General features: G+C 42.2%; 1 protein-coding gene across 9 annotated transcripts in view; it reads left to right on the top strand.

Moving 5' to 3' along the window:
- Positions 1-27261, top strand: part of LOC140194079 (intersectin-2-like) — a 229096-nt gene that overhangs the window by 65444 nt on the left and 136391 nt on the right. For all 9 annotated transcript variants that reach the window (XM_072251489.1, XM_072251493.1, XM_072251490.1 and 6 more), the window contains 3 exons: positions 21124-21216; positions 25223-25286; positions 26148-26311. In XM_072251489.1, the coding sequence (XP_072107590.1) occupies positions 21124-21216; positions 25223-25286; positions 26148-26311 (321 nt within the window). The remainder of the gene's footprint in view (positions 1-21123; positions 21217-25222; positions 25287-26147; positions 26312-27261) is intronic.

Below are 27261 nucleotides of genomic sequence, written 5' to 3'. Positions count from 1 at the left end.
AGTTACCAGTCTCAGATCAGCGCTTACAGTAGTTGTAAAGTTCTTATTAGCAGAATTGGTGCAATGCACTTTATTTAGCAGAGTCATCCATTTGTTCCTTTATTTATAAGAAAAGAAATGCAAATGGCCTACAAAAAGTAGTGGATATGGCCCAGTGCTTCACAGGTAAAGTCCTCTCCACCACTGAGCATATCTACATGGAGTGCTGGCACAGGAAAGCAGCATCCATCATCCAGGCTATGCTCTCTTCTCGCTGTTGTCATCAGGAAGCAGGTAAAGGAGCCTCAAAACCCACAACACCAGATTCAGGAATAGTTGTTACCCTTCAGCTATCAGGCTGCTGAACCAGAGGGGATAATACTGAAGTTCACTCACTGTATGCACTAGTTTGAGATTGGTAACTTAATTGAACAGTTCATCACTGAACTTGACTCACTTTCAAGGACTCTTCATCTCATGCTCTCGATATTTATTGTTTGTTTATTATTATTATTTCTTTTCTTTATGTATTTGCACTGTTTGATGCCATTTGCACACTGGTAGTCCACCTGGTGGTGCAGACTTTCGTTGAATCTGTTACGGTTATTAGATTTATTGAGTATGCCTGCAAGAAAATGAATCTTAGGGTTGTTTATGGTGACATATATGTACTTCGATAATAAATTTACTTTGAACTTTGGTATTGTAATTACACTAAAAGATGATCTTTTTGAAATTGTTAAGCTTCGTAGGTCTATAGCACTGCTTCATTTGGTAATAAAATGTGCGGTTGATAGTGGATGAGTCAGATTTACAAAAGAACATTTCAGACTAAAGACTAGCTGCCTCTGGTCCGTATGCAGACTTTGAGAAGTAACGTGAAAAACACTATGTTAATATATGGAATCATTGAAGGCATAGACAAGGGAAAAGTTACCGTCTTTTTCACAGAGTGGGAATATCAAATACTTAAAGGCAGAGTGAGAAGGGGGAAGTTTAATGGAGATTTTCTTGGCACATTTTTTAAACAGAGAATGGTAGGCCTCTGGAATGTGCTGTCAGGGAAGGAGATGGTAACAAAAAGGATAGACAGACTTGAAAAGGAAAGACAGCCTGGCAAAGGTCTGAATATGTCACCTAGACCAGATAAATTTCACCCTAGGGTTCTGAAAGAGGTAGCTGAAGAGATCGTGGAGACATTTGTAATGATCTTTCAAGAATCACTAGATGGTTCTGGCTGACTGGAAAATTGCAAATGTCATGCCACCCTTCAAGAAGGGAAGGAAGCAGGAGAAAGGAAACTATGGATCATTTAGCCTGACCTCACTGGTTGGGAAGATGTTGGAGCCGATTGTTAAGGATGAGGTCAGGGTTCTTGGAGACACCTAATAAAATTGGCCAAAGTCAGCATGATCTCTTGAGGGAAAATCTTGCCTGGCAAATCTGTTGGAATTCTTTGAAGAAATAATTAGCAGGAGGGGCAAGAGGGCATTACCGGAATGTTGAAAGGCCCTAGACAGAGTTAACGTGGAAAGAAAAATTGGTGGATGTTGTGTAACTCAGGGGTCCCCAACCTTTTTTGCACTGCGGACCAGTTTAATATTGACAATATTCTTGCTGACAGGCCGACCGGGGGGAGGTAGGGTTGCCAACGGACAAGAGTAGCAGTCAAATGCGTTGCTTACCTAAAAGACTACAATGACCATGAAGCCTTGCGTGGGCACCAATACACATGCGCGTCGTCGCCTACCGATTCCTCCTCCCCCCCCCCCCAAGCAAATTCTTTTTAGCGATTCTGTTCGTGGGGGTGGGTGTTAATCACTACCAGAATATAGGTGATAAGTGGGTAATACACTCAATTTTGTTTCTAAAAGGGTTTATCTAACGAATTTAATATTAAACACAGAGCGCATATTTTCCTCGCATGGATATAATAAGTCAATTATCAGGGGAGCTTGAAGTAAGTGTTGAACCAACTTCCAGTACAAGCGGCAGAAGCAGGTTCAATATGATCATTTAAAGAAAAATTGGATAGGTATATGGTCAGGAAAGGAATGGAAGGTCATGGGCTGAGTGCAGGTCGGCGGGACTAGGTGAGAGTAGCGTCGGCACAGACTAGAAGGGCCGAGATGGCCTGTTTCCGTGCTGTAATTGTTATATGGTTATATAAGTAGCATCATAGCATCTTCAGTAATATTTGGATATTAAACGCACAGCACATATTTTCCCCGTATGAATATATAAAATCATTGCAACACACTGATATCGCTGAATCAGTGGGAGCCCTGGGCTTGTTTCCCTGCAACAACACCATCCTATCGAGGGGTGATGGCAGACAGCGATGCTCGAAGGGGGTTCCTTATGTCCAGTCTATTCCGCAGTTTAGTTTTCGTTGCATTCATTGCAGAAAACTCCGCTTCGCAGCCATATGATGTTGGAAATGGAAGCAACGTTTTCAGTGCTTTTGTGGCTATCTCAGGATATTTAGCCTTGACTTTGATCCAAAATGCCGACAGAGGTGTTATGTCAAACATACTTTTCAGCCCGTCGTCATTTGCAAGCTCGAGGAGTTGATCGCCTTCCCACCCTGACACGGATGACACGTGGGTCATGACCTCGCATGTGGCCGTGACAGAGAATGAGGAAAGGTGCAGCTGACTCATATCGCCAAATCATATCGTTTCCTCGCAGCCCGGTAGCACATGCTCTGCGGCCCGGTACTGGTCCGCGGCTCAGTGGTTGGGGACCGCTGGTGTAACTGGATTTTCAGAAGGTTTTTTAACAAAGTGCCACACGAGGTTGCTTAACAAGCTATGAGCCAAGCCCATGGTATTACAGGACAGATTCTAGCGTAGATGAAGCATTGGCTGTTTGGCAGGAGGCAAAAAGTGGGAATAAAGGGAACCTTTTCTGGTCGGCTGCCAATGACTAATGTTCCACAGAGGCTGGTGTTGGGACTGCTTTTTATGTTGTATGTAAATGATTTGGAAGAAGAAGGAGTCTGAGAGTCTGAGTAGGAGTGCCGAGAAAGACATTATTGAAATTTTCGTTATTTTTTTTTCTCCAACGGCGTTCTGAGAGGCGGGACTGCGCAGGCGTGTGACATCGGGCAGTGCAGCACGGCAGATTTAAAAGGGCAGACATCCTGCTTCGGGTTTGATTCGAAGAAGGAGTCTGAGAGTCTGAGTAGGGGTGCCGAGAAAGACATTTTTGAAATTTTCGTTATTTTTTTTTTCTCCAACGGCATTCTGAGAGGCGGGACTGCGCAGGCGTGTGACGTCGGGCTGTGCAGCGCGGCAGATTTAAAAGGAACAGAGCCTCATAGAGCGGGCAGCGGAGTTTGCGGGCTGCGGAGTGAGCCGGGAGCAGAGTGAAGGCTTAAGGGCTTCAGCTCAACGGGCTTAGGCGGAAACGGGCGAGGAAGGTTTGGCATTCATTTTCTGTCGTTATTTGATGAGAGGGGCAGTATGAGTGTGAGGGCAGTTTGCTGTTCTCGGTGTCGGATGTGGGAGGCCCTGGAGTCTACAAGCCTCCCGGATGTCTACATCTGCGCCAAGTGCATCGAGATGCAGCCCCTAAGGGACCGCGTTACGGAACTGGAGCTGCAGCTCGATGACCTTCGTCTGGTCAGGGAGAGTGAGGAGGTGATAGAAAGGAGTTGCAGGCAGGTGGTCACGCCGGGGCCACGGGAGGCAGACAAGTGGGTCACGGTTAGGAGGGGGAAGGGGAAAGGTCAGGTAATAGGGAGTACTCCTGTGGCTGTGCCCCTTAACAACAGGTACTCCTGTTTGAGTACTGTTGGGGGGGGACAGCTTACCCGGGAGAAGCGACAGTGGCCGTGCCTGCGGCACAGAGTCCGGCCCTGTAGCTCAGAAGGGTAGGGCAAGGAAGAGGAGGGCAGTTGTGATAGGGGACTCGATAGTAAGGGGGTCAGATAGGCGATTCTGTGGACGCAGTCCAGAGACCCGGATGGTAGTTTGCCTCCCTGGTGCCAGGGTCCGGGATATTTCTGATCGTGTCCAAGATATCCTGAAGTGGGAGGGTGAGGAGCCAGAGGTCGTGGTACATATAGGTACCAATGACATAGGTAGGAAAAGGGATGAGGTCCTGAAAGGAGAATATAGGGAGCTAGGAAGGGAGTTGAGAAAAAGGACCGCAAAGGTAGTAATCTCGGGATTACTGCCTGTGCCACGCGACAGTGAGAGTAGGAATGCAATGAGGTGGAGGATGAATGCGTGGCTGAGGGATTGGAGCAGGGGGCAGGGATTCAAGTTTTTGGATCATTGGGACCTCTTTTGGCGCAGGCGTGACCTGTACAAAAAGGACGGGTTACACTTGAATCCTAGGGGGACCAATATCCTGGCAGGGAGATTAGCGGGGGCTACTGAGGTGACTTTAAACTAGAATGGTTGGGGGGTGGGAATCAAATTAAAGAGGCTAGGCGTGAGGAGGTTAGTTCACTACAGGGGGATGGGAACCAGTGCAGAGAGGCAGAGGGGTGTAAAGTGAGGGTAGAAACAAAAAGTACTATGGAGAAAAGTAAAAGTGGCAGGCCGACAAATCCAGGGCAAGCATTAAAAAGGGCCACTTTTCAGCATAATTGTATAAGGGCTAAGAGAGTTGTAAAAGAGCGCCTGAAGGCTTTGTGTGTCAATGCAAGGAGCATTCGTAATAAGGTGGATGAATTGAAAGTGCAGATTGTTATTAATGATTATGATATAGTTGGGATCACAGAGACATGGCTCCAGGGTGACCAGGGATGGGAGCTCAACGTTCAGGGATGTTCAATATTCAGGAGGGATAGACATGAAGGAAGGGGAGGTGGGGTGGCGTTGCTAGTCAAAGAAGAGATTAACACAATAGAAAGGAAGGACATAAGCCGGGAAGATGTGGAATCGATATGGGTAGAGCTGCGTAACACTAAGGGGCAGAAGACGCTGGTGGGAGTTGTGTACAGGCCACCTAACAGTAGTAGTGAGGTCGGAGATGGTATTAAACAGGAAATTAGAAATGTGTGCAATAAAGGAACAGCAGTTATAATGGGTGACTTCAATCTACATGTAGATTGGTGAACCAAATTGGTAAAGGTGCTGAGGAAGAGGATTTCTTGGAATGTATGCGGGATGGTTTTTTGAACCAACATGTCGAGGAACCAACTAGACAGCAGGCTATTCTGGACTGGGTTTTGAGCAATGAGGAAGGGTTAATTAGCAATCTTGTCGTGAGAGGCCCCTTGGGTAAGAGTGACCATAATATGGTGGAATTCTTCATTAAGATGGAGATTGACATAGTTAATTCAGAAACAAAGGTTCTGAACTTAAAGAGGGGTAACTTTGAAGGTATGAGACGTGAATTAGCTAAGATAGACTGGCAAATGACACTTAAAGGATTGACGGTGGATATGCAATGGCAAGCATTTAAAGGTTGCATGGATGAACTGCAACAAATGTTCATCCCAGTTTGGCAAAAGAATAAATCAAGGAAGGTAGTGTACCCGTGGCTGACAAGAGAAATTAGGGATAGTATCAATTCCAAAGAAGAAACATACAAATTAGCCAGAGAAAGTGGCTCACCTGAGGACTGGGAGAAATTCAGAGTTCAGCAGAGGAGGACAAAGGGCTTAATTAGGAAGGGGAAAAAAGATTATGAGAGAAAACTGGCAGGCAACATAAAAACGGACTGTAAAAGCTTTTATAGATATGTAAATAGGAAAAGACTGGTAAAAGCAAATGTAGGTCCCCTGCAGACAGAAACAGGTGAATTGATTATGGGGAGCAAGGACATGGCAGACCAATTGAATAATTACTTTGGTTCTGTCTTCACTAAGGAGGACATAAATAATCTTCCAGAAATAGTAGGGGACAGAGGGTCCAGTGAGATGGAGGAACTGAGTGAAATACATGTTAGTAGGGAAGTGGTGTTAGGTAAATTGAAGGGATTGAAGGCAGATAAATCCCCAGGGCCAGATGGTCTGCATCCCAGGGTGCTTAAGGAAGTAGCCCAAGAAATAGTGGATGCATTAGTGATAATTTTTCAAAACTCGTTAGATTCTGGACTAGTTCCTGAGGATTGGAGGGTGGCTAATGTAACTCCACTTTTTAAAAAAGGAGGGAGAGAGAAACTGGGGAATTATAGACCGGTTAGCCTAACATCGGTGGTGGGGAAACTGCTGGAGTCAGTTATCAAGGATGTGATAACATCACATTTGGAAAGCGGTGAAATGATCGGACAAAGTCAGCATGGATTTGTGAAAGGAAAATCATGTCTGACGAATCTCATAGAATTTTTTGAGGATGTAACTAGTAGAGTGGATAGGGGAGAACCAGTGGATGTGGTATATTTGGATTTTCAGAAGGCTTTTGACAAGGTCCCACACAGGAGATTAGTGTGCAAACTTAAAGCACACGGTATTGGGGGTAAGGCATTGGTGTGGGTGGAGAGTTGGTTAGCAGACAGGAAGCAAAGAGTGGGAATAAACGGGACCTTTTCAGAATGGCAGGCGGTGACTAGTGGGGTATCGCAAGGCTCAGTGCTGGGACCCCAGTTGTTTACAATATATATTAATGACTTGGATAAGGGAATTAAATGCAGCATCTCCAAGTTTGCGGATGACACGAAGCTGGGTGGCAGTGTTAGCTGTGAGGAGGATGCTAAGAGGATGCAGGGTGACTTGGATAGGTTGGGTGAGTGGGCAAATTCATGGCAGATGCAATTTAATGTGGATAAATGTGAAGTTATCCACTTTGGTGGCAAAAATAGGAAAACAGATTATTATCTGAATGGTGGCTGATTAGGAAAAGGGGAGGTGCAACGAGACCTGGGTGTCATTATACACCAGTCATTGAAAGTGGGCATGCAGGTACAGCAGGCGGTGAAAAAGGCGAATGGTATGCTAGCATTTATAGCGAGAGGATTTGAGTACAGGAGCAGGGAGGTACTACTGCAGTTGTACAAGGCCTTGGTGAGACCACACCTGGAGTATTGTGTGCAGTTTTGGTCCCCTAATCTGAGGAAAGACATCCTTGCCATAGAGGGAGTACAGAGAAGGTTCACCAGATTGATTCCTGGAATGGCAGGACTTTCATATGAAGAAAGACTGGATGAACTGGGCTTGTACTCGTTGGAATTTAGAAGATTGAGGGGGGATCTGATTGAAACGTATAAGATCCTAAAGGGATTGGACAGGCTAGATGCAGGAAGATTGTTCCCGATGTTGGGGAAGTCCAGAACGAGGGGTCACAGTTTGAGGATAGAGGGGAAGCCTTTTAGGACCGAGATTAGGAAAAACTTCTTCACACAGAGAGTGGTGAATCTGTGGAATTCTCTGCCACAGGAAACAGTTGAGGCCAGTTCATTGGCTATATTTAAGAGGGAGTTAGATATGGCCCTTGTGGCTACGGGGGTTAGGGGGTATGGAGGGAAGGCTGGGGCGGGGTTCTGAGTTGGATGATCAGCCATGATCATAATAAATGGCGGTGCAGGCTCAAAGGGCCGAATGGCCTACTCCTGCACCTATTTTCTATGTTTCTATGTTTCTATGACAGAACTGATGGCTTTGTGGCCAAGTTTTTGGATGATACAAAGGTAAGTGGAGGGACAGGTAGTGTTGAGGAAGCAGGGAACCTGTGGAAGGAATTAGACAAGTTAGGAGAATGGACAAAGGATTGGCAAATGGAAGTGTATGGTCATGCACTTTGGTAGAAGAAACAAATGCATAGTCTATTTTCTAAAAAGGGGGAAAATTCAAAAATCTAAGTATTCATGCTGGATTCCCTAAAGGTTAGTTTATAGATTGAGTTAGTGGTCAGGAAGGCAAATGCAATATTAGCATTTATTTTGCAAGGACTAGGATATTTAGATTATGAGAACACTCAGTCCTCTTTTATTGTCATTTAGAAATGCATACATCCATTAAAAAATTATACAATGTTTCTCTGGAGTGATATCACAGAAAACAGGACAAATCAAAGACTAACACTGACAGAACCACATAATTATAACATATAGTTACAGCAGTGCAAAACAATGCCATAATTTGATGAAGAACAAACCATGGGCACGGTAAAAATAGTCTCAAAGTCCCCGAGTTGCTCGACTCCCGAGTCCCCGCTAGCAGGCGGCAAAAGGGAGAAACTCCCTGCCATAAACCTCCAGGCACCGTCAACTTGCCGGTGCCTTGGAAGCAGCGGACACTGAGTCCGTCTGTACAAAAACTTCGAGCCTCCGACCAGCCACTCCGATACAGTTTCCCAAGTGCCTTCAACCTCGTCCCAGCCGCTGAAACATGCAAAGCCAAGAATTTCGGGGCCTTCAGCTGCGGAGATTCCGGTTACCACACAGTAGCAGTAGCAGCGAAGTGGGCGTTTCAGAAGTTTTCCAGATGTTCCTCCGTACTTTCACGTCTGTCTCCATCAAATTGGAATTGTGCACGGTCCCCTACTTGACAGATAACAGATATTCATCACCGGAGAGGCTGCGCGCGTTGCAGTCGCGCCACCATCTTCTCCTCCTTTATAAATATAAATACAAGGCTGTAACATTGATGCTTTATGAAGCACTGGTAAGGCCTCACTTGGAGGATTTTGAACAGTTTTGGGCCCCCTATTTAAGAAAGGATGTGTTAACATTGGAGAGGGCTTAGAGGAGGTTCACAGAAGCGATTCAGGGAGTGAAAGGGTTAGCATGTGAGGAGCGTCTGATAGTTCTGAGCCTGTACTGGTTGGAAGTTAGAAGAATGAGGAGGGATCTCATTGAAACCTATTGAATGTTGAAAGGCCCTAGACAGAGTTAATGTGGAAAGGATGTGTCCTATAATGGGGGAAGTCTAGGACCAGTGAGTACAGACTCAGAATAGAGGGACTGTCACGTGACCAGCAACAATGAATAGAGAAATGAGTCAGATTTTATAAACAAATAAACATTTATTAAACTCTGCTCAAAATTTGTAAAAAGAAACAAACAAAAACCTTAATCGGAAGTAAACTGCTATGTGGCCATTTAACAAACCGCCACTCAGTACTAGTTCTTAAAGCGGTATATGCGAAAACAGTCTTAAAGTGGTAAATTCAAACACAGTTCTTAGAATGGTAAATTCGAAAGTCCAAGAGATTTATACAGTCAATTAGCAGAGACTTTCCTGAAGTAAAGAATTCCTCGAAGACACGACGTCACTGCCGATCCCAGCCGGAACCTGCCTTGTCCGCAGGATTCATGACGACGGAAGTAAAACAGTTTAAAGGCACTGACCTTTCCCTCTGGATACTAGATACTGCACAGCCTTTTCTGCTGCTTTTAGCAGAGGCTATCTCATACAGATCACTGTTTCTTGAACGAATTCAATAATGGTCGATCCTCTCCAAAACCGCTGAACGACTCCTTCAGGTTCTTGTCTTCACTCTCCAATATTACTGAAAAGATACATCAACAAACCTGGCAGCAATTGGTTAAACTGCCGACCCAACACTTTTGTACCTTACAATAGAAAGTAAACTCCGTTTTAAAACTATACTGCATCATGAGATTAATAAGCAGCGTAGTGGAGTATCTGACTTGATGATCTAACTGAAAACTAACTGCGTCACCAGGAGTCTACACTTGTATACTGGTGAGCGGGAAAATTGCATCATATGACCTCCACAAGACCATTACATCATCCTCATAAGACAATCACAAGATAATCATGAAGTATGTAACAGGACATACATTCAGAATGGAAATGAGGTGGAATTTCTTTGAATTGAATGTATTTAAATCTTGCATCTGTCCCACGTGAGGGAGTAAAAATCTTTTCCATGATGACTCCATCACAATGTACAGACATGTGAATTTATAAGTGTAATAGCTTTTTGAAAGAAGCTGTTCCATAGCCTGTTCGTCCTGGTTTTAATGCTGCGGTATCGTTTGCCAGACGGAAGCAACTAAAACAGTTTATGGTTGGGGTAACTGGTGTCCCGATGATCTTCCAGGCCTTCTTTACACACCTGCTGCTGTAAATATCCTCAGTGGAGGGAAGTTCACATCCACAGAGCTGTCTGTACCACTCTCTGCAGTGCCCAGCGATCAAGGTTAGTGCAGTTCCCATATCAGGTGGTGATGCAGTCTTCCTCCACCAAGCAGTAATGGGTCAGAGATTCCCAAAAAGTTCCTAGATCCTCAATGGAATGGATATCTGCAGCTACCTAGTGGATGCCCCAGTAAGTCACAGTGAAATGTCATAGACTAAATTCATAATACAGTATTAGGTAAGGTGCCATTAAGGCTGAGGTATAAAACACAGTACTAACAGTCGTCCTCAGAACAAGGCACCCATAACATGGTATTAGACAGCAGGAAATACAGTCACACACAAAAATGGTCCAAGAGCTTGAGTCCATGAATGTTGAAACAGTTTAATCAAACACAATATATCTTGTCTTCTGAGCGAACTCTGGTGGAGCTTGCCAATTCTGCCTCTCTCTTAGGCAGCTGCAGACAGGCAATACCACAGTATGGGGCCTAGTCCCCACCTCAGCTGAGGCCACTCAGCTCCTCTGCGGTCCACCCCTGCTATTCACCAGTAAAATGGTGACTTAGGCTTGCAGCATTTCAATAGACAGTAGGTGCAGGAGTTGGCCATTTGGCCCTTTGAGCCAGCACCGCCATTCACTGTGATCATGGCTGATCATCCACTATCAGTATCCAGTTCCTGCCTTATCCCCATAAACCTTTGATTCCGCTATCTTTAAGAGCTCTATCCATCTCTTTCTTGAAAGCATCCAGAGACTTTGCCTCCACAGCCTTCTGGGACAGAGCATTCCATATATCCACCACTGTCTGGGTGAAAAAGTTTTTCCTCAACTCCGTTCTAAATGGCCTACCCTTTATTCTTAAACTGTGGCCTCTGGCTCTGGACTCACCCATCAGCGGGAACATGCTTTCTGCCTCCAACGTGTCCAATCCCTTAATAATCTTATATGTTTCAATAAGATCCCCTCTCAGCCTTCTAAATTCCAGAGTATACAAGCCCAGTCTCTCCAATCTTTCGACATATGACAGTCCTGCCATCCCGGGAATTAACCTTGTGAACCTACGCTGCACTCCCTCAATAGCAAGAATGTCCTTCCTCAAATTTGGAGACCAAACCTGCACATAGTACTCCAGGTGTGGTCTCACCAGGGCCCTGTACAGCTGCAGAAGGACCTCTTTGCTCTTATACTCAATTCCCCTTCTTATGAAGGCCAGCATGCCATTAGCTTTCTTCACTGCCTGCTGTACTTGAATGCTTGCTTTCAGTGACTAATGTACAAGAACACCTAGATCTCATTGTGCTTCCCCTTTTCCTAACTTGACTCCATTTAGATAATTATCTGCCTTCCTGTTCTTACCACCAAAGTGGATAACCTCACATTTATCCACATTAAACTGCATCTGCCATGCATCTGCCCACTCATCCAGCCTGTCCAAGTCACCCTGCATTCTCATAACATCCTCCTCACATTTCACACTACCACCAGCTTTGTGTCATCGGCAAATTTGCTAATGTTACTTTTAATTCCCTCATCTAAATCATTAATGTATATTGTAAACAGCTGCGGTCCCAGCACTGAACCCTGCGGTACCCCACTGGTCACCGCCTGCCATTCCGAAAGGGACCCGTTAATCGCTACTCTTTGTTTTCTGTCAGCCAGCCAATTTTCAATCCATGTCATTACTCTGCTCCCAATACCATGTGCCCTAATTTTGCCCAGTAATCTCCTATGTGGGACTTTATCAAAGGCTTTCTGAAAGTCCAGGTACACTACATCCACTGGCTCTCCCTTGTCCATTTTCATAGTTACATCCTCAAAAACTTCCAGATGATTAGTCAAGCACGATTTCCCCTTCGTAAATCCATGCTGACTCGGACCAATCCTGTTACTGCTATCCAGATGTGTCGTAATTTCATCTTTTATAATTGACTCCAGCATCTTTCCCACCACCGACGTCAGGCTAACCAGTCTATTTCATATTGCCAATGTCCAACAAGGTGTTGCCATCATGAGAAAAGTGACCAAGCCGTTCACAAGCTGTTAGACTGATATGCTCTTTGTACATCCACTCTGACACAGGCAGCGGGTGTTCTGCACCAAGTCCAGCTTTTTTAGTTTCTCTGCCAATGAGCAACTGGCTGATGGGGTAGCCTGCAGTACTTTTAATTGTTAATGTCCAGCAGGGTCTTGTGATCGTAACAAATATGTTTAAAAAGACAATAACACTTTTCCTCGTCCCCATAGAAGCCACTGCGTTTGAGCACGCCTCCATCTTACCGGAATCTTGAAATGTATACAGTCAGATCCCTGTGTACGTTTGAATGCATGCAGTATATGGAATAACGTAGATAAACTTGCAGCACAGTTGCAGATTGAAATGTATGATATTGTAGGTATCACTGAATCATGGCTGACAGAAAATTATAGCTGGGAGCTTAATGTCCAAGGATACACATGGTATCAGAAGAACAGGCAGGAAGACAGAGGGGGATGGTAGTGCTCTGTTGGTAAAAAATTAAATCAAATCACTAGAAAGAGGTGACATAGGGTCAGAAGGTGTTGAATCATTGTGGATAGAGCTAAGGAATTGCAAGGGTAAAAAGACCCTGATGATGATTGTATACAGACCCCCCAAACAGTAGTAAGATGAGACGTACAAATTACAACAGATTAAAAAATGCATACCAAAAGGGCAATATTACATTAGTCATGGGTCTTCAATATGCAGGTAGATTGAAAAAATCAGGATGGTGCTGGATTCCAGGAGGGGGAATTTCTAGAGTACCTATGAGATGGGTTTTTAGAGCAGCTTGTGGTTAAGCCCACTAGAGATCAGCTATTCTGGACTGGGTGTTGTGCAATGAACCAGAATTGATTGGAGATCTGATGGTAAAAGAACCTTTAGGAGCAAGTGATCATAATATGATTGAATTCACACTGAAATTTGAGGAGGAGAAGCTAATGTCAGATGTGTCAGTATTTTAGTGGAGTAAAGGGAATTACAGAGGCATGGAAGAGGAGCTAGCCAAAACAGATGGGAAAAGAACATTGGCAGGGATGATGGCAGAGCAGAAATGGCTAGAATTTCTGAAAGCAATTTGGAAGGCACAGGATGTATACATCTCAAAGGGAAAGAAGTATTCTAAAGGCAAGGTGACACAACCATGGCTAACAAGAGAGGTCAAAGCCACCATTAAAGCCAAAGAGAGGGCATATAATAGAGCAAAAATTAGCGGAAAGTTAGAAGATTGGGAAGACTTTAAAAGCCAACAGAAGGCAACTAAAAAGTCATTAATAAGGCAAAGATGGAATACAAAAGTAAGCTAGCCAGTAATATTAAAGAGTATTCCAAAATTAACCAGGTAATTACAGGCTGGTGAGCCTGACATCAGTAGTAGGTAAATTATTGGAATGTGTTCTCAGAGGTCAGATATACAAGTATTTGGACAGTCAAGGGCTGATGAAGGATAGTCAGCATGGCTTTGTGCGTGGTAGATCCTGTTTAACAAATCTTGTAGAGTTTTTCGAGGAGGTTACCAAGAAAGTAGACGAAGGAAAGGCTGTGGATGTTGTCTACATGGACTTTAGTAAGGCCTTTGACAAGGTCCCACATGGGAAGTTAGTTCAGAAGGTTCAGACACTAGGTATCCATGGAGAGGTTGTAAACTGGATTTGAAATTGGCTGTGTGGGAGAAGACAGAGAGTGGTAGTGAATGATTGCTTATCAGACTGGAGGCCTGTGACTAGTGGTGTGCCTCAAGGATCTGTGCTGGGACCTTTGTTGTTTGTTGTCTATATCAATGATCTAGATAATAATGTAGTAAATTGGATTGCAAGTTTGCTGATGACACTAAGATTGGAGGCGTTGTGGACAGCAAGGAAGGCTTTCAAAGCTTGCAGAGGGATCTGGACTAACTGGAAAAATGGGCCAGAAAATGGCAGATGGAATTTAATGCAGACAAGTGTGAGGTGTTGCATTTTGGAAGGACAAATCAAGGTAGGACATACACAGTAAATGGTAGGGCACTGAGGAGTGTGGAGGAACAAAGAGATCTGGGAGTTCAGGTACATAATTCCCTGAAACTGGCATCACAGGTAGACAGGGTTGTAAAAAAGGCTTTTGGCATCTTGGCATTCATAAATCAAAGTATTGAGTTTAGGAGTTGGGATGTTATGGGGAGGTTGTATAAGACATTGGTAAGGCCAAATTTGGAGTATTGTGTACAGTTCTGGTCTATCCTAACTATAGGAAGGATATCAGTAAGATTGAAAGAGTGCAGAAAAGATTTACTAGGATGTTGCCGGATCTTCAGGAGTTGAGTTACAGGGAAAGATTGAACAAGTTGGGACTTTATTCCTTGGAGCGTAGAAGATTGAGGGGAGATTTAATAGAGGTTTACAAAATTATGAGAGGTATAGGAATAAATGTGAATAGGCTCTTTCCACTTAGATTAGGAGAGATAAATATGAGAGGACATGGCTTTAGGGTGAAAGGGGAAAGATTTAGGGGAAATTTCTTCACTCAGAGAGTGGTGGGAGTGTGGAGCAAGCTGCCATCTGACGTAAATGCGGGCTCACTCTTAAGCTTTAAGAATAAATTGGATAGGTACGTGGATGGGAGAGGTCTGGAGGGTTATGGACTGGATGCAGGTCAATGGGACTAGCAGAATAATGTTCCAGCACAGACTAGAAGGGCCGAATGGCCTGTTTTCTGAGCTGTTCTGTTCTGTGGTTCTAAGTTTCTTCAAATGCATGAAGTGTAAAAGAGAGGCGAGAGTGGATATTGGACTGCTGGAAAATCATGCTGGAGAGATAGAGGACACGGAAATGGCGGCTGAACAGAATAAGTATTTTGATTCATTCTTCACTGTGGAAGTCACTAGCAGTATGGTGAAAGTTCCACGTGTCAGGGGTCATGAAATATATGAAGTTACCATTACTAGAGAGAAGATTCTTAGCAAACTGAAAGGTCTGAAGATAGGTAAGACACCTGGACTAGTTGGTATACACTTTAAGGTTCTGAAAGAGATGGTCGAAGAGATTTTGGAAGTATTAGTAACGATCTTTCAAGAATCACTAGATTCTGGTATGGTTCCAGAGGACTGGAAAATTGCAAATGACATTCCAGTCTTCATAAGAGTGAGAGGCAGAAGATAGGAAACTATATGCCAGTTAGTCTGATCTCAGTGGTTGCGAAAATTATTAAGGATGAGGTATCAGGGTAATTGGAGGCACATGATAAAATAGGCTGTAGTCAGCATGGTTTCCTCAAGGGAAAATCTTGCCTGACAAATCTTTTGGAATTCTTTGTAGAAATAACAAGCAGGATAGACAAAGGAGAATTGGTTGATGTTGTGTGCTTGAATTTACAGAAGGCCTTTGACAGGGTGCAACACACACGAGGCTGACTAACAAGCTAAGAGCCCATGGTATTACAGAAAAGATTCTGGCATGGTTAATGCAGTGGCTGATTGCCAGAGAACCTTTTCTGGTTGGCTGCTGGTGACTAGTGGTATTCCACAGGGGCCAGTGTTGGTACCAATGCTTTTTACATTATACGTCGATTATTTGGATGATGGAATTGATGGCTTTGTTGCAAAGTTTGCATGCAATATGAAGATGGGTGGCGGGGCAGGTAATTTTGAGGAAGTAGACTACGGAAGGACTGAGATGAATTAGGAGAATGGGCAAGTACAGTGTCGGGAAGTGTATGGTCATGCACTTTGGTAGAAGAAGTAAAAGGGTTGGCTTTTTTCTCAATAGAGAGAAAATACAAAAAAACTGAGGTTCAAAGGGACTTGGGACTCCTTGTGCAGGAATCCCTAAAAGTTAATTTGCAGGTAGTCAGTGGTGAGGAAGGCAAATGCAATGTTAGCATTCATTTCAAGAGGACTAGAATACAGAAGCGAGGATGTAATAATGAGACTTTATAAAGCACTGGTGAGGCCTTATCTTAGAAAGGATGAGCTGAAATTGGAGAAGGTTCAAAAGGTCCATGAAAATGATTCTAGGATTGAACACCTTGTCTTATGAAGAACATTTGCTGGCTCTGGGCCTGTATTCACTAGATTTCAGAAGAATGAGGGGTGATCCTCATTGATACCTATCAAATGGTGAAAGGCCTTTATAGAATGGATGTGGAGAGGATGTTTCTTATGGCGGGAGAGTCTAAGACCAGCCTTAGAAGAGAGGGGCATCCTTTTAGAATCTGAATCAGAAACAAGTTTATTATCACTAGCATGTGATGTGAAGTGTGTTATCTTAGCAGCAGCAGTTCAATGCAGTACATAATATAGAAGAGAAAAAGAAATAAATAAAATAAAGCTAATAAATTACAGTATACATATCTTGAATAGATTAAAAAATGTGCAAAAAACCAGAAATACTGTACAGTGTCATGCAAAGGTTTGGGCACCCCTGGTCAAAATTTCTGTTGCTGTGAATAGCTAAGCCAGTAAAAGATGACCTGATTTCCAAAAGCCATAAAGTTAAAGATGACACATTTCTTTAATACTTTTTTTATTTCCATCTTTTACGGTTTCAAAATAACAAAAAAGGAAAAGGGCCCTAAGCAAAAGTTTGGGCACCCAGCATGGTCAGTACTTAGTAACAGCCCCTTTGGCAAGTATCACAGCTTGTAAACGCTTTCTGTAGCAAACTAAGAGTCTTTCAATTCTGTTTGGGGGATCTTCACCCATTCTTCCTTGTAAAAGGCTTCTAGTTCTGTGAGATTCTTGGGCTGTCTTGCATGCACTGCTCTTCTGAGGTCTATCCACAGATTTTCGATGATGTTTAGGTCGGGCTACTGTGAAGGTTATGGCAAAACCTTCAGTTTGCGCCCCTTGAGATAGTCCACTGTGGGTTTTGAGGTGTGTTTAGGATCATTATCCTGTTGTAGAACCCATCCCCTTTTCATCTTCAGCTTTTTTTTTTACAGAGGGAGTGATGTTTTCTTCCAGAATTTGCTGGTATTTAATTGAGTACATTCTTCCCTCTACCAGTGAAATGTTCCCTTTGCCACTGGCTGCAACACAAGCCCAAAGCATGATCGATCCACCCCCATGCTTAACAGTTGGAGAGGTGTTCTTTTCATGAAATTCTGCACCCTTTTTTCTTCAAACAGACCTTTGCTCATTGCGGCCAAAAAAATTGAATTTAACTTCATTCCACAGGTCTTGTTTCCAACATACATCAAGCTTGTTTTGATGTTCCTTTGCAAACCTCTGACGCTGAATTTTGTGCTGAGGACGCAGAAAAGGTTTTCTTCTGATAATATGACTCTTCAAATATGACTCTTCCATGAAGGTCATATTTGTGCAGGTGTCGCTGCACAGTAGAACAGTGCACCACCGCTCCAGAGTCTGCTAAATCTTCCTGAAGGGCTTTTGCAGTTAAATGGGGTTTTGACTTGCCTTTCTAGCAATCCTACGAGCAGTTCTCTTGGAAAGTTTTCTTGGTCTTCCAGACCTCAACTTGAATGTTAGAGTGAGTTTTTTTGGGTAGATGATTTGTTTACACCTAAATGACTTTGGCCACCAGACTTCTGTTTTAACTGTTTGACAGTACGCTTCCTAAAAAGGTGTGAATACCAGATGCTTCTGGCACCGTAGTTTGACCTAATGCTGTAGTTTCAAAGACAGACAGTATTATCCATACATTATAACTGTTAATTGTCTTCTATGTTAGCACATAAAATGACAAGTAAATCCTAAAGGCTGTGGATACCAACCCAGACATGTTGGCGTCGGAAGGAAAGGATGGTGTGATATTTTGTATGTATCTTCAAAAGGAAGCATTGTCTATTCACTGTCTGTAACTTTGATTGCCTAGTGATTGCCTTTGTGTTTAGCATATAAATATCGAGCCCACATTCAGCTGGCAGACCTTTCTACGGAAAGCGTCTCCATCTGTAAGATGCCTGCTCTACCTTGTTGTGTCGAATAAGGAAGCTGCTTTGTATCTACCAGTCCTGTTAACTGCCATTTCTTAATTACATTACGAATTGAGGAAACGGCTACCTAAAAATGCTTTGCTATCTTCTGATAGCCTTCTCCTGCTTTGTAGGAATCATTTATTTTAATTTTCAGAGTGCTAGGCAGCTGCTTAGAGGAGCCCATGGCTGCTGATTGTTGGGACAAGGTTTGAGGAGTCAGGGTATTTATAAAGCTTTGAAATTTGCATCACCTGGCCTTTCCTAATGATGACTGTGAACAAGCCATAGCCCTAACAAGCTATTTAAGGTCTGAGGCCTTGGTAAAAGTTATCTGAGAGCTCACATCTCTTGGGGTGTCCAAACTTTTTCATGGTGCTTCTTTCCTTTTTTTCCACTCTAAAATTGTACAGAACAAAAATAATACACTAATCTTGCTTAAAATGTCGAAAAGAATGTTTCATCTTTAAGTTTATGACTTTTGGAGATCAATTCTTCTCCTACTCACTTAACTATTCACAGTAACAGTAATTTTGACCAGGGGTGCCCAAACTTTTGCATGCCACTTTATATTAAAAATAGTGAGCTAGTGTCCAAGGGTTCAATGCCCACTTAGGAATCAAATGGCAGAGGGGAAGCAGCTGTCCCTGAATCGCTGAGTGTGTGCCTTCAGGCTTCTGTACCTCCTACCTGATGATAACAGTAAGAAAAAGGCTGGGGGTCCTTAACAATGGACGTTGCCTTTCTGAGATACCACTCCCTGGAGATGTCCTGGGTACTTTGTAGGTTAGTACCCAAGATGGAGCCGACTAGATTTACAACCCTCTGCAGCTTCTTTCGGTCCTGTGCAGTAGCCCCCAATACGGGACAGTGATGCAGCCTGTCAGAATGCTCTCTACGGTACTTCTATAGAAGTTTTTGAATGTATTTGTTGACGTGCCAAATCTCTTCAGACTCCTCATAAGATATAGCCACTGTCTTGCCTTATTTATAACTACATTGATATGTTGGGACCAGGTTAGATCCTCAGAGATCTTGACACACAGGAACTTGAAACTCCTCACTCTCTCCACTTCTGATCCCTCTATGAGGATTGGTATGTGTTCCTTTGTCTTACCTTTCCTGAAGTCCACAATCAGCTCTTTTCGTTTTACTGACGTTGAGTGCCAGGTTGTTCCTGCAGCGCCACTCCACTGGTTCGCATATCGTACTCCTGTACGCCTTCTTGTCACCACCTGAAATTCTCCCAACAATGGTTGTATTGTCAGCAAGTTTATAGATGGTATTTGAGTTATTGTTCACCACACATTCATGTATATAGAGAGTAGAGCAGTGGACTAAACACACACCCCTGAGGTGCACCAGTGTTGATCGTCAGCAAGGAGGATATGTTATCACCAATCCACACAGATTGTGATCTTCCGGTTAGGAAGTTGAGGATCTAATTGCAGAGGGAGGGACAGAGACCCAGGTTCTCCAACTTCTCAATCAAGATTGCGGGATTGATGGTAGTAAATGCTGAGCTATAGGTGATGAACAGCATCCTGACGTAGGTGTTTGTGTTGTCCAGGTGGTTTAAAGCCGTGTGGAGAGCCATTGAGATTGCATCTGCCGTTGACCTATTGTGGCGATAGGTAAATTGCAATGGGTCCAGGTCCTTGCTGAGGCAGAAATTCAGTCTAGTCATGACCAACCTCTCAAAGCAGTTCATCACTGTCGATGTGAGTGCTGCTGGGCGATAGTCATTAAAGCAGCTCACATTATTCTTCTCAGACACTGGTATAATTGTTGCTTTTTTGAAGCAAGTGGGAACTTCCACCCGTAGCAGTGAGAGTTTGAAAATGTCCATGAATACTCCTGCTAGTTGGTTGGCACAGGTTTTCAGAGCCTTACCAGGTACTCCATCGGGACCTTCCGCCTTGCGAGGATTCACTCTCTTTAAAGACAGCCTAACATCAGCCTCTGAGACGGAGATCACAGGGTCATCAGGTGCAGCAAGGATCTTCACAGCTGTAGTTGTGTTCTCCCTTTCAAAGTGGGCATAGAAGGCGTTGAGTTCATCTGGTAGTGAAGCATTGCTGTCATTCATGCTATCAGGTTTCGCTTCGTAAGAAGTATTGTCTTGCAAAGCCTGCCAGAGTTGTTGTACATCTGGTGTCGCCTCCAACCTCTTTCGAAATTTTCTCTTCGCCCTTGAAATAACCCTTCGCAAATCATACCTGGTTTTCTGGTACAAGCCAAGGTTGCCAAACTTAAGTGCTGCAGATCTAGCCTTCAGCAGGCAATGCACCTCCTGGTTCATTCAGGGTTTTTGGTTTGGGAATTTACAGTAAGTATTTGTAGGCACACACTCATCCACACAGGTTTTAATGAAGTCGGTAACAACTGCAGCATTCTCATCTGGGTTCAAAGATGAATCCCTGAATACAGTCCAGTCCACCAATTTAAAGCAGTCCTGCAGGCACTCCTGTACTTCCTTTGTCTGTACCTTCTTGGTCCTCACTACTGGAGCTGCAGTCTTCAGTCTCTGCTTATATTCAGGGAGTAGAAGTACAACCAGGTGATCAGACTTCCCGAAGTGAGGGCGATGCTGGTGTAGCAATGGTCCAGTGTGTTGTTTCCCCTGGTATTGCAAGTGCTCTGTTGATGGTAATTGCTTAGTGATTTTTTTTTCAGACCGGCCTGGTTAAAATCTCCCAAAACGATGGTGAAGGTGTTAGAACAGAGATGAGGAATTGCTTTAGCCAGAGAGTGTTGAAACTGTGGAATTCTTTGCCACAGGCGGCTTTGGTGGCCAAGTCTTTATGAATATTTAAGGCAGAGGTTGATAGATTCTTGATTAGTCAGAGCATGAACGGATATGAGGAGAAGGCAGGAGATTGAGGTTGAGGGGAAAATTGGATCAGCCATGATAAAATGGCGGAGCAGACCTACTGGGCCAAATGGCCTAATTCTGCTCCTAAATCTTATGTTCTTATGATAAATATCTTGGAAAAGACACTTTGTTCCAATCTGCTTAAAAGTTGCCGATGTAAGAGCAACAGCATGCCACCATATTAGTCATTGTCTCATGATGGAGAGTGAAAGACAAGAAGCTTGGCATGCTGACAATTCTGAAGTGTGCCCTTCTGTTTTGAAATTTTCAAATCCCTGATGATGGAATGTGGTCTACATGTTGACGTGTATGTTCATGTGCTTTTTTTCTAGGTGGCCCTAATATGTGGGCAATCACCTCAGAGGAACGAGTCAAACATGACCAGCAATTTATAAGTCTTAAACCACTTGGAGGATTACTTTCAGGTACGTGCAGAACTTCGTGAAGGAAGATAGAACTTGATTCTTGGATAACTGCTTATTTTTGTCTCTATCCTGAAGCCCCTGCATTGAGACTTGTTATATTAGTAATAAATCAGTGGTATTTGGGTCTCAGCCTGAAACATTGACACTGCCTAGCCTGATAAGTTCCGTCAGCATTTTATTTGTGTTGCTTGGATTTCCAACATCAGTAGATTTTCTCGTGTCAGTGGTATTATTACAGTTTTAGTAATATCAAGTGTTAATGTAAATTTGAATAAGGCCACCTCAAGGCTGTATTTCTCAGTTATCAAAACATAACTGTATCCAGCATTCGTGGATGTATTTTGACATTGAAATTGTTCAAAGTAAATACTACTTGATTCACTGGATTCTGTTGTCTTGACCAATCAGCATCTAGTTACTTTACCAAAAAGATGACTGCAGGTATTTCAATACGCTTAGTTAAAAAAGCACAACATGAGGGCAATGTGTCTCCATATGGGAGCACCTGAGATACATTTGTAAAAAGGGTAGAACTGTACAAACATACAAATTAAGAACAAAAGGAACTGTATTGTTCCGTAGACTTGCTCTGCCATTTAATCAGATTGTAGCTGATCTGAATAACACACCAAAACTGCATTTCCATCATAACCTTAAGAAAGTTCTTAACCATGCCTCATCTGTTTAAACTGGGGAACCCTTTTTAACTCGTAACTGCCACGTTCTAGATTCTCCAACAGGAGGAAATGATAACCTGAGACCCTTTCTCATCATTCTCTATGTTCATCCTGTTAAGAACCCTCAGGTTCTTGTATGTTTCAATCATGCCTACTCTCAATATACTAAACATTATCTGAGGTAAACTGACCTGTCCAACCTTTACCTGCAAGATAACCTGTCTATTCAAGTTATTAGCAATTATATTGTCTTGTTCCATCTATTTAAAGCAACACACACAAAATGCCGGAGGAACTCAGTAAGACTGAAAAGAGCATTGGCCAGTTATTGATTTACACAAAAATGGTGAAAAGTTTAATGCTCAAACGTTTGTTTTCTCTGCTTTTTAAAATTCCTCTTAGAGATTGTTTTGCCCTTTCTAGTCTTTGATTAATGTATTGCCTGACTAGAAAATGTTCTTAAAAAAGAAATGCCTTTGTTTGAATCGAGAACTTCGTTCAGGACGTAGTGCTTTACAGCCTTTTCATGTTTAATCTGCAGAAAACAGTGAATTAACAGAAACATCCTCTGATTTTTTAAATGACCTCAAAGCCAAAATCGCTACTTAACTATCTAGCTGTTTAAGCATTCGTGTTTTATGGAATGCCAGTTACCTCAGATAATTATTTTAAAACTTTAAAATATTATATTGTTAAAATTGCTTTTATATATTTCTAAAATTAATTGTGTTCGTCTTAAAGTAATTAAACATAAAATACGTTAGTCCTGACGAAGGGTCTGGGCCTGAAACGTCGACTGTACCTCTTCCTAGAGATGCTGCCTGGCCTGCTGCGTTGAATTTCCAGCATCTGCAGAATTCCTCTTGTTTGCGTTTTTAAATTAAACATTAAATATATATTGCTTTATGATTTGTTGATGGAGAATTCTTCATTATTCATTGCTTGCCTATTTAATGTCGTTGATCAATGTGCTGAAACCCAACAATCCTTTAACACTGATACCTACTGCATGTAACATCAGTAAAGTTGAAATCCAATCCACAGAGGTAACTCAATCTTAAATATAGCTTTCAGCAACATCAGTGATGCAAGTTGCTGTAATTTGGCCACTGGCCATAAGGTATATTCCACATTTTTCATTATTAATATTTTATGATATTTTGCAATATTCTTATGTACTTCAGCTTCAGTGCATTGCTGTCAATCTGCAGTGTTTTGAATTAAAGTTATGCTTTTTTTCTAACCTAACTAAATTGTACTAGGGATGCTGAAAAAGCAAATATTGTTGTACATTAAATCTCATTACTGCAGTTCACCAAATTTTCATTCCTTCATCTGTAATTCAAACTGCAAGTTTTAATTTCCAGCTGTGGTGTCATTTCTGCATCATAAAGATGCAGTTAATGCTCTTTATCTAAACTCTTCATTTAAAAGTGTGAATGAGTGAATTGCAAACTGTCTGCACAATTTGCTTTAACTGTGACACTACTTAGACAAGTACCACACTGTAATCTGTACTCATAATATGTCCTTTTTTTTGTTCTCACGCACAATTTTTGCTTCACTCTCCTATATGAAAGCTTTGAACGTAGATGACCCCAACTTTTTGAGGAAAGATTTTTATTTTGCTTTCAGTGCAGAATTTCTGTTTTAAATACTCAGTTATTTCAAAAATAAACAAATGTAATAAACAGTTCAATAGGAATTACTGGTGCATTGGCTGGGGAGAAAAAAATAATGATTGATATAACTGCTGAAAAAAACAGAATTTATCAATTTATTTTCCAACAGCTTAAAATTTCATTTTGAATTGGGCCTTAGGAATCTGTTGTGATGACCACCTACAGTACAGACCTAAACCTACTTGCAATCTGAAAATACAATTTACTTTAGTAATTGTAATAAAAGCAGATTTATTTGCTTAATCGAGGGGTGATTGATAAGTTTGTGGCCTAAGGTAGAAGGAGATGAGTTATTAACTTCAGACTTTCTGCATAATCATTCAAAGAGTTGAACTGCACGTGCATTGAACGAGAGCTGTATAACTCATCTCCTTCTACCTTAGGACACAAACTTATCAATTACCCCCGCTGTGGACACTTTCTGGACGTCCAAGATCCGCATGCCCACGACCGCTGGACTAAGTGTGTACATGTAGGAGGGGACTATGTTGAAAAATAAATGTGCTAGGTTTTCTAAAATTAACTCCTTCTACCTTAGGCCACAAACTTATCAATCATCCCTCGTAATTCAGTGGTAGTACTCTTCCCAGTCCAGCTATGGGTTGTCAGGTGGATGTTGCCATTTTGTCAGTTCAGCACAAAGAAAGTTTCAGCTTCAGGGTCTGGAATCTCGAGATTTTTGATGCCTAGGCTGACTTTTAGTCCTGATGAAGAGTCTCGGCCTAAAATATCGACTGTACCTCTTCCTAGAGATGCTGCTTGGCCTGCTGCGTTCACCAGCAACTTTGATGTGTGTTGCTTGAATTTCCAGCATCTGCAGAATTCCTCATGTCTGACTTTTACAAAATGGCTCCGTGAGAGAAGCAGTGTAGCTAACTTGTCTGATAGTGTAGCTGACCTTTTGGGATACTGCGTTAAGCTTGAAATCAGACCTGTTTGGCAAGTACTGCCAAAGGGTTTCAGCCTGAAATGTCGACTGTACTTTTTTCCGTAGGTGCTGCCTGGCCTGCTGAGTTCCTGCAGCATTTTGTGTGTGTTGCTTGGATTTCCGGCATTTGCAGATTTTCTCCTGCTTGTGGCAGGTACTGAGACAGTTGACACAACCAACATTATCTTGAGAGCTGAAAACATCTGGTTGTTAACCAGTGATACGTAACTTGTAGGTCAAAATATAGAACTACATTAAAGCATGTAAATAAAGTTTCAGATATTCAAACCACAACTAAAGCAGTGGGTTTCAGTTTGTCTTGGAGAATATGATTTAAAAAGCCACCTTGTAAGATTAAGGTGTATATTCTGATTAATTTTATGCACTTCTGTATTTCACAAATTTCAAAAATGAAAAAGCATAGGAAAGGCTGTTTGTCGTAACAGTTCATGCAGTTCCCACTTCCCCTTTTTTTTTAACGGCTAGTCTAAAGCTATTACAGTACCAACGGCTGAGACTGGGATTCAGCTCAAACCGTCTTTAATGATTCTGTATGTTCTCCCTGTGACCACATGCTCTGGTTTCCTCCCACATTCCAAAGGCTAAAATGACTTATTACCTACATGTAAATTTGTCATGTTGAACGTCGAAAGTGTACTAAATGAAGAAGTTATGCTTTTTAGCCCTTTAATTGAAGTGTTTATTTTAATATTGAACAGGTGAGCAAGCTCGTACTTTCTTTCTACAATCTGGTTTACCAAAGCTCGTGCTAGCTGAAATATGGTAAGTATAGACAGCATTAAAGCACCTTCGTTGAACACATCACTTTCTTTAATTTTTATGGAAATATTTTGAAATAAGATGTTAAAACAATGTTAGGAATTCAGTGACTAAACGTGAAGAATATCATCAAGTTAGAGCAGGACATTCTGCCTGTCATTATTGTCCATAATGGAACTTGGGAAAAAGTTGAGATCTGCCAAGTGAAATTTTGGGAACCACTGAAAAAACTTTAATAAATCTGGGCTTCAAAAGTTGTACTCTAATGTATATTGCTAATGCCACTTGTTACATAGAAACAGAAATCTACAGCACATTACAAGCCCTTTGGTCCACAATGCTGTGCCGACCATGTAACCTACCCTAGAAACTGCCTAGAATTTCCCTACCGCATAGCCCTCTACTTTTCAAAGCTCCATGCATCATTTTTTTCCATAGCTCCATGTATCTATCTAAGAGTCTCTTAAAAGACCTGATTGTATCCACCCACCACCTCCTGTATGAAAAACTTACCTTATACCTATTTCCAAGCACCTTTAAGCTATGCCCCCCCCCCGCCCCCATGTTAGCCATTTTAGCCCTGGGAAAAAGCCTCTAGCTATTCACACAATCAATATCTCTCATCATTTTATACACCTCTATCAGGTCACCTCTCATCCTCTGTAGCGCCAAGGAGAAAAGGCCAAGATCACTCAGCCTATTTCATAAGGCAATTAAAATGAATTTAGAGGTGAAAATAGATTTTGCAAGATACTTGTGTGATTTATCACTTATAAATGTACTTTAAGTATTGTAGTGGTGGTATTTCAATGAGTGTATGATACTCAAGAGTTCAGTGAGGTTGTTTATTTATTTCCTTTTCAGGACTCTTGCCGATTTGAACAAGGATGGAAAGATGGACCAGCAGGAATTCTCCATTGCAATGAAACTGATCAAGATGACCCTTCAGGGTCACCCAGTTCCCAACATTCTTCCTCTTGTCATGAAACAGCCCCCAATTGCATCACCTTTGAGCTCTGCACGATTTGGTAGGTAAAATGCTTTTAATGTGTAGTGTAAATTACTGAAGTATTGGACGCTGTATATTGCTGTCACAATTTCGAATTTATGAAAAAGTCACACATGATGCACCTGTGTTGTAGTGAGAGCAAGTGTAATCTTAAGGGGAAATAAGAATAATTGAAGAGTGTAACTTGCATCCAATTATAAAACTCCTTAATTATTTTTATATACGCATGCATTTCATCTTATTGTGGTTAAATCGTAAAGCAGTAATCATTAGCATTTTACAATTGGATATCTTGGTGCATTCTCTCTGAACAGAATCTGTAATTATACAGTATTCCAGAACTTTGGTGGAGCTTGAATAGTCATTGTGAAAAATTTCACTGGTCTGCACTCACAATGTCCTCCAGTTACAAATCAGATCAGTCATTCCTATTTGATTTATACTATAAACTTTGCTTCCTCACTACTGATTCCATTCTTTTCTCTTGCTCTTGTCAGAAGTTAAACTGGACTGCAATGACCTCGGGGTTCTATTTGATTCTGAGCTTACAAGTACAATACCTTTTAACACCAGTTTTAGCTGTGCTTAATCCGTCTGCTGTAAGCACCATTGTCCTTTTTTGTTATCTATATGCAGGAGATTTCCCATTATTTCCTAGCCTCTCCTCATTTTTTTGTAATAGAATGTAGTATAAGACAGAAATAGGCTCTTCGATCCACAATCTTGTTCTGTTAGTAATCATATTTTTGAATTCATTAAAATTCTGCTCTGTGTTAGAGCTTCTGTGTTGTAACTTGCATCAATGCAGAGTATCTAATCCCCTGCACTTGTTGTGTGTGTGTGTGTGTGTGTGTGTGTGTGTGTGTGTGTGTGTGTGCGCACCCTTAAGTCCTGGTGGAGTCGTCGGGGCACCATCATGACAAGCTTTTTTTTGGTATGCTTATCGTACGGCGTGTCTTAGGTTTTTTT

This window comes from Mobula birostris, chromosome 2 (assembly GCF_030028105.1).
Source record: "Mobula birostris isolate sMobBir1 chromosome 2, sMobBir1.hap1, whole genome shotgun sequence".
Lineage (NCBI taxonomy): Eukaryota > Metazoa > Chordata > Chondrichthyes > Myliobatiformes > Myliobatidae > Mobula > Mobula birostris.
The sequence above is the reverse complement of the archived record's forward strand: the minus strand, read 5'-3'. Positions and strand labels throughout refer to the sequence as shown.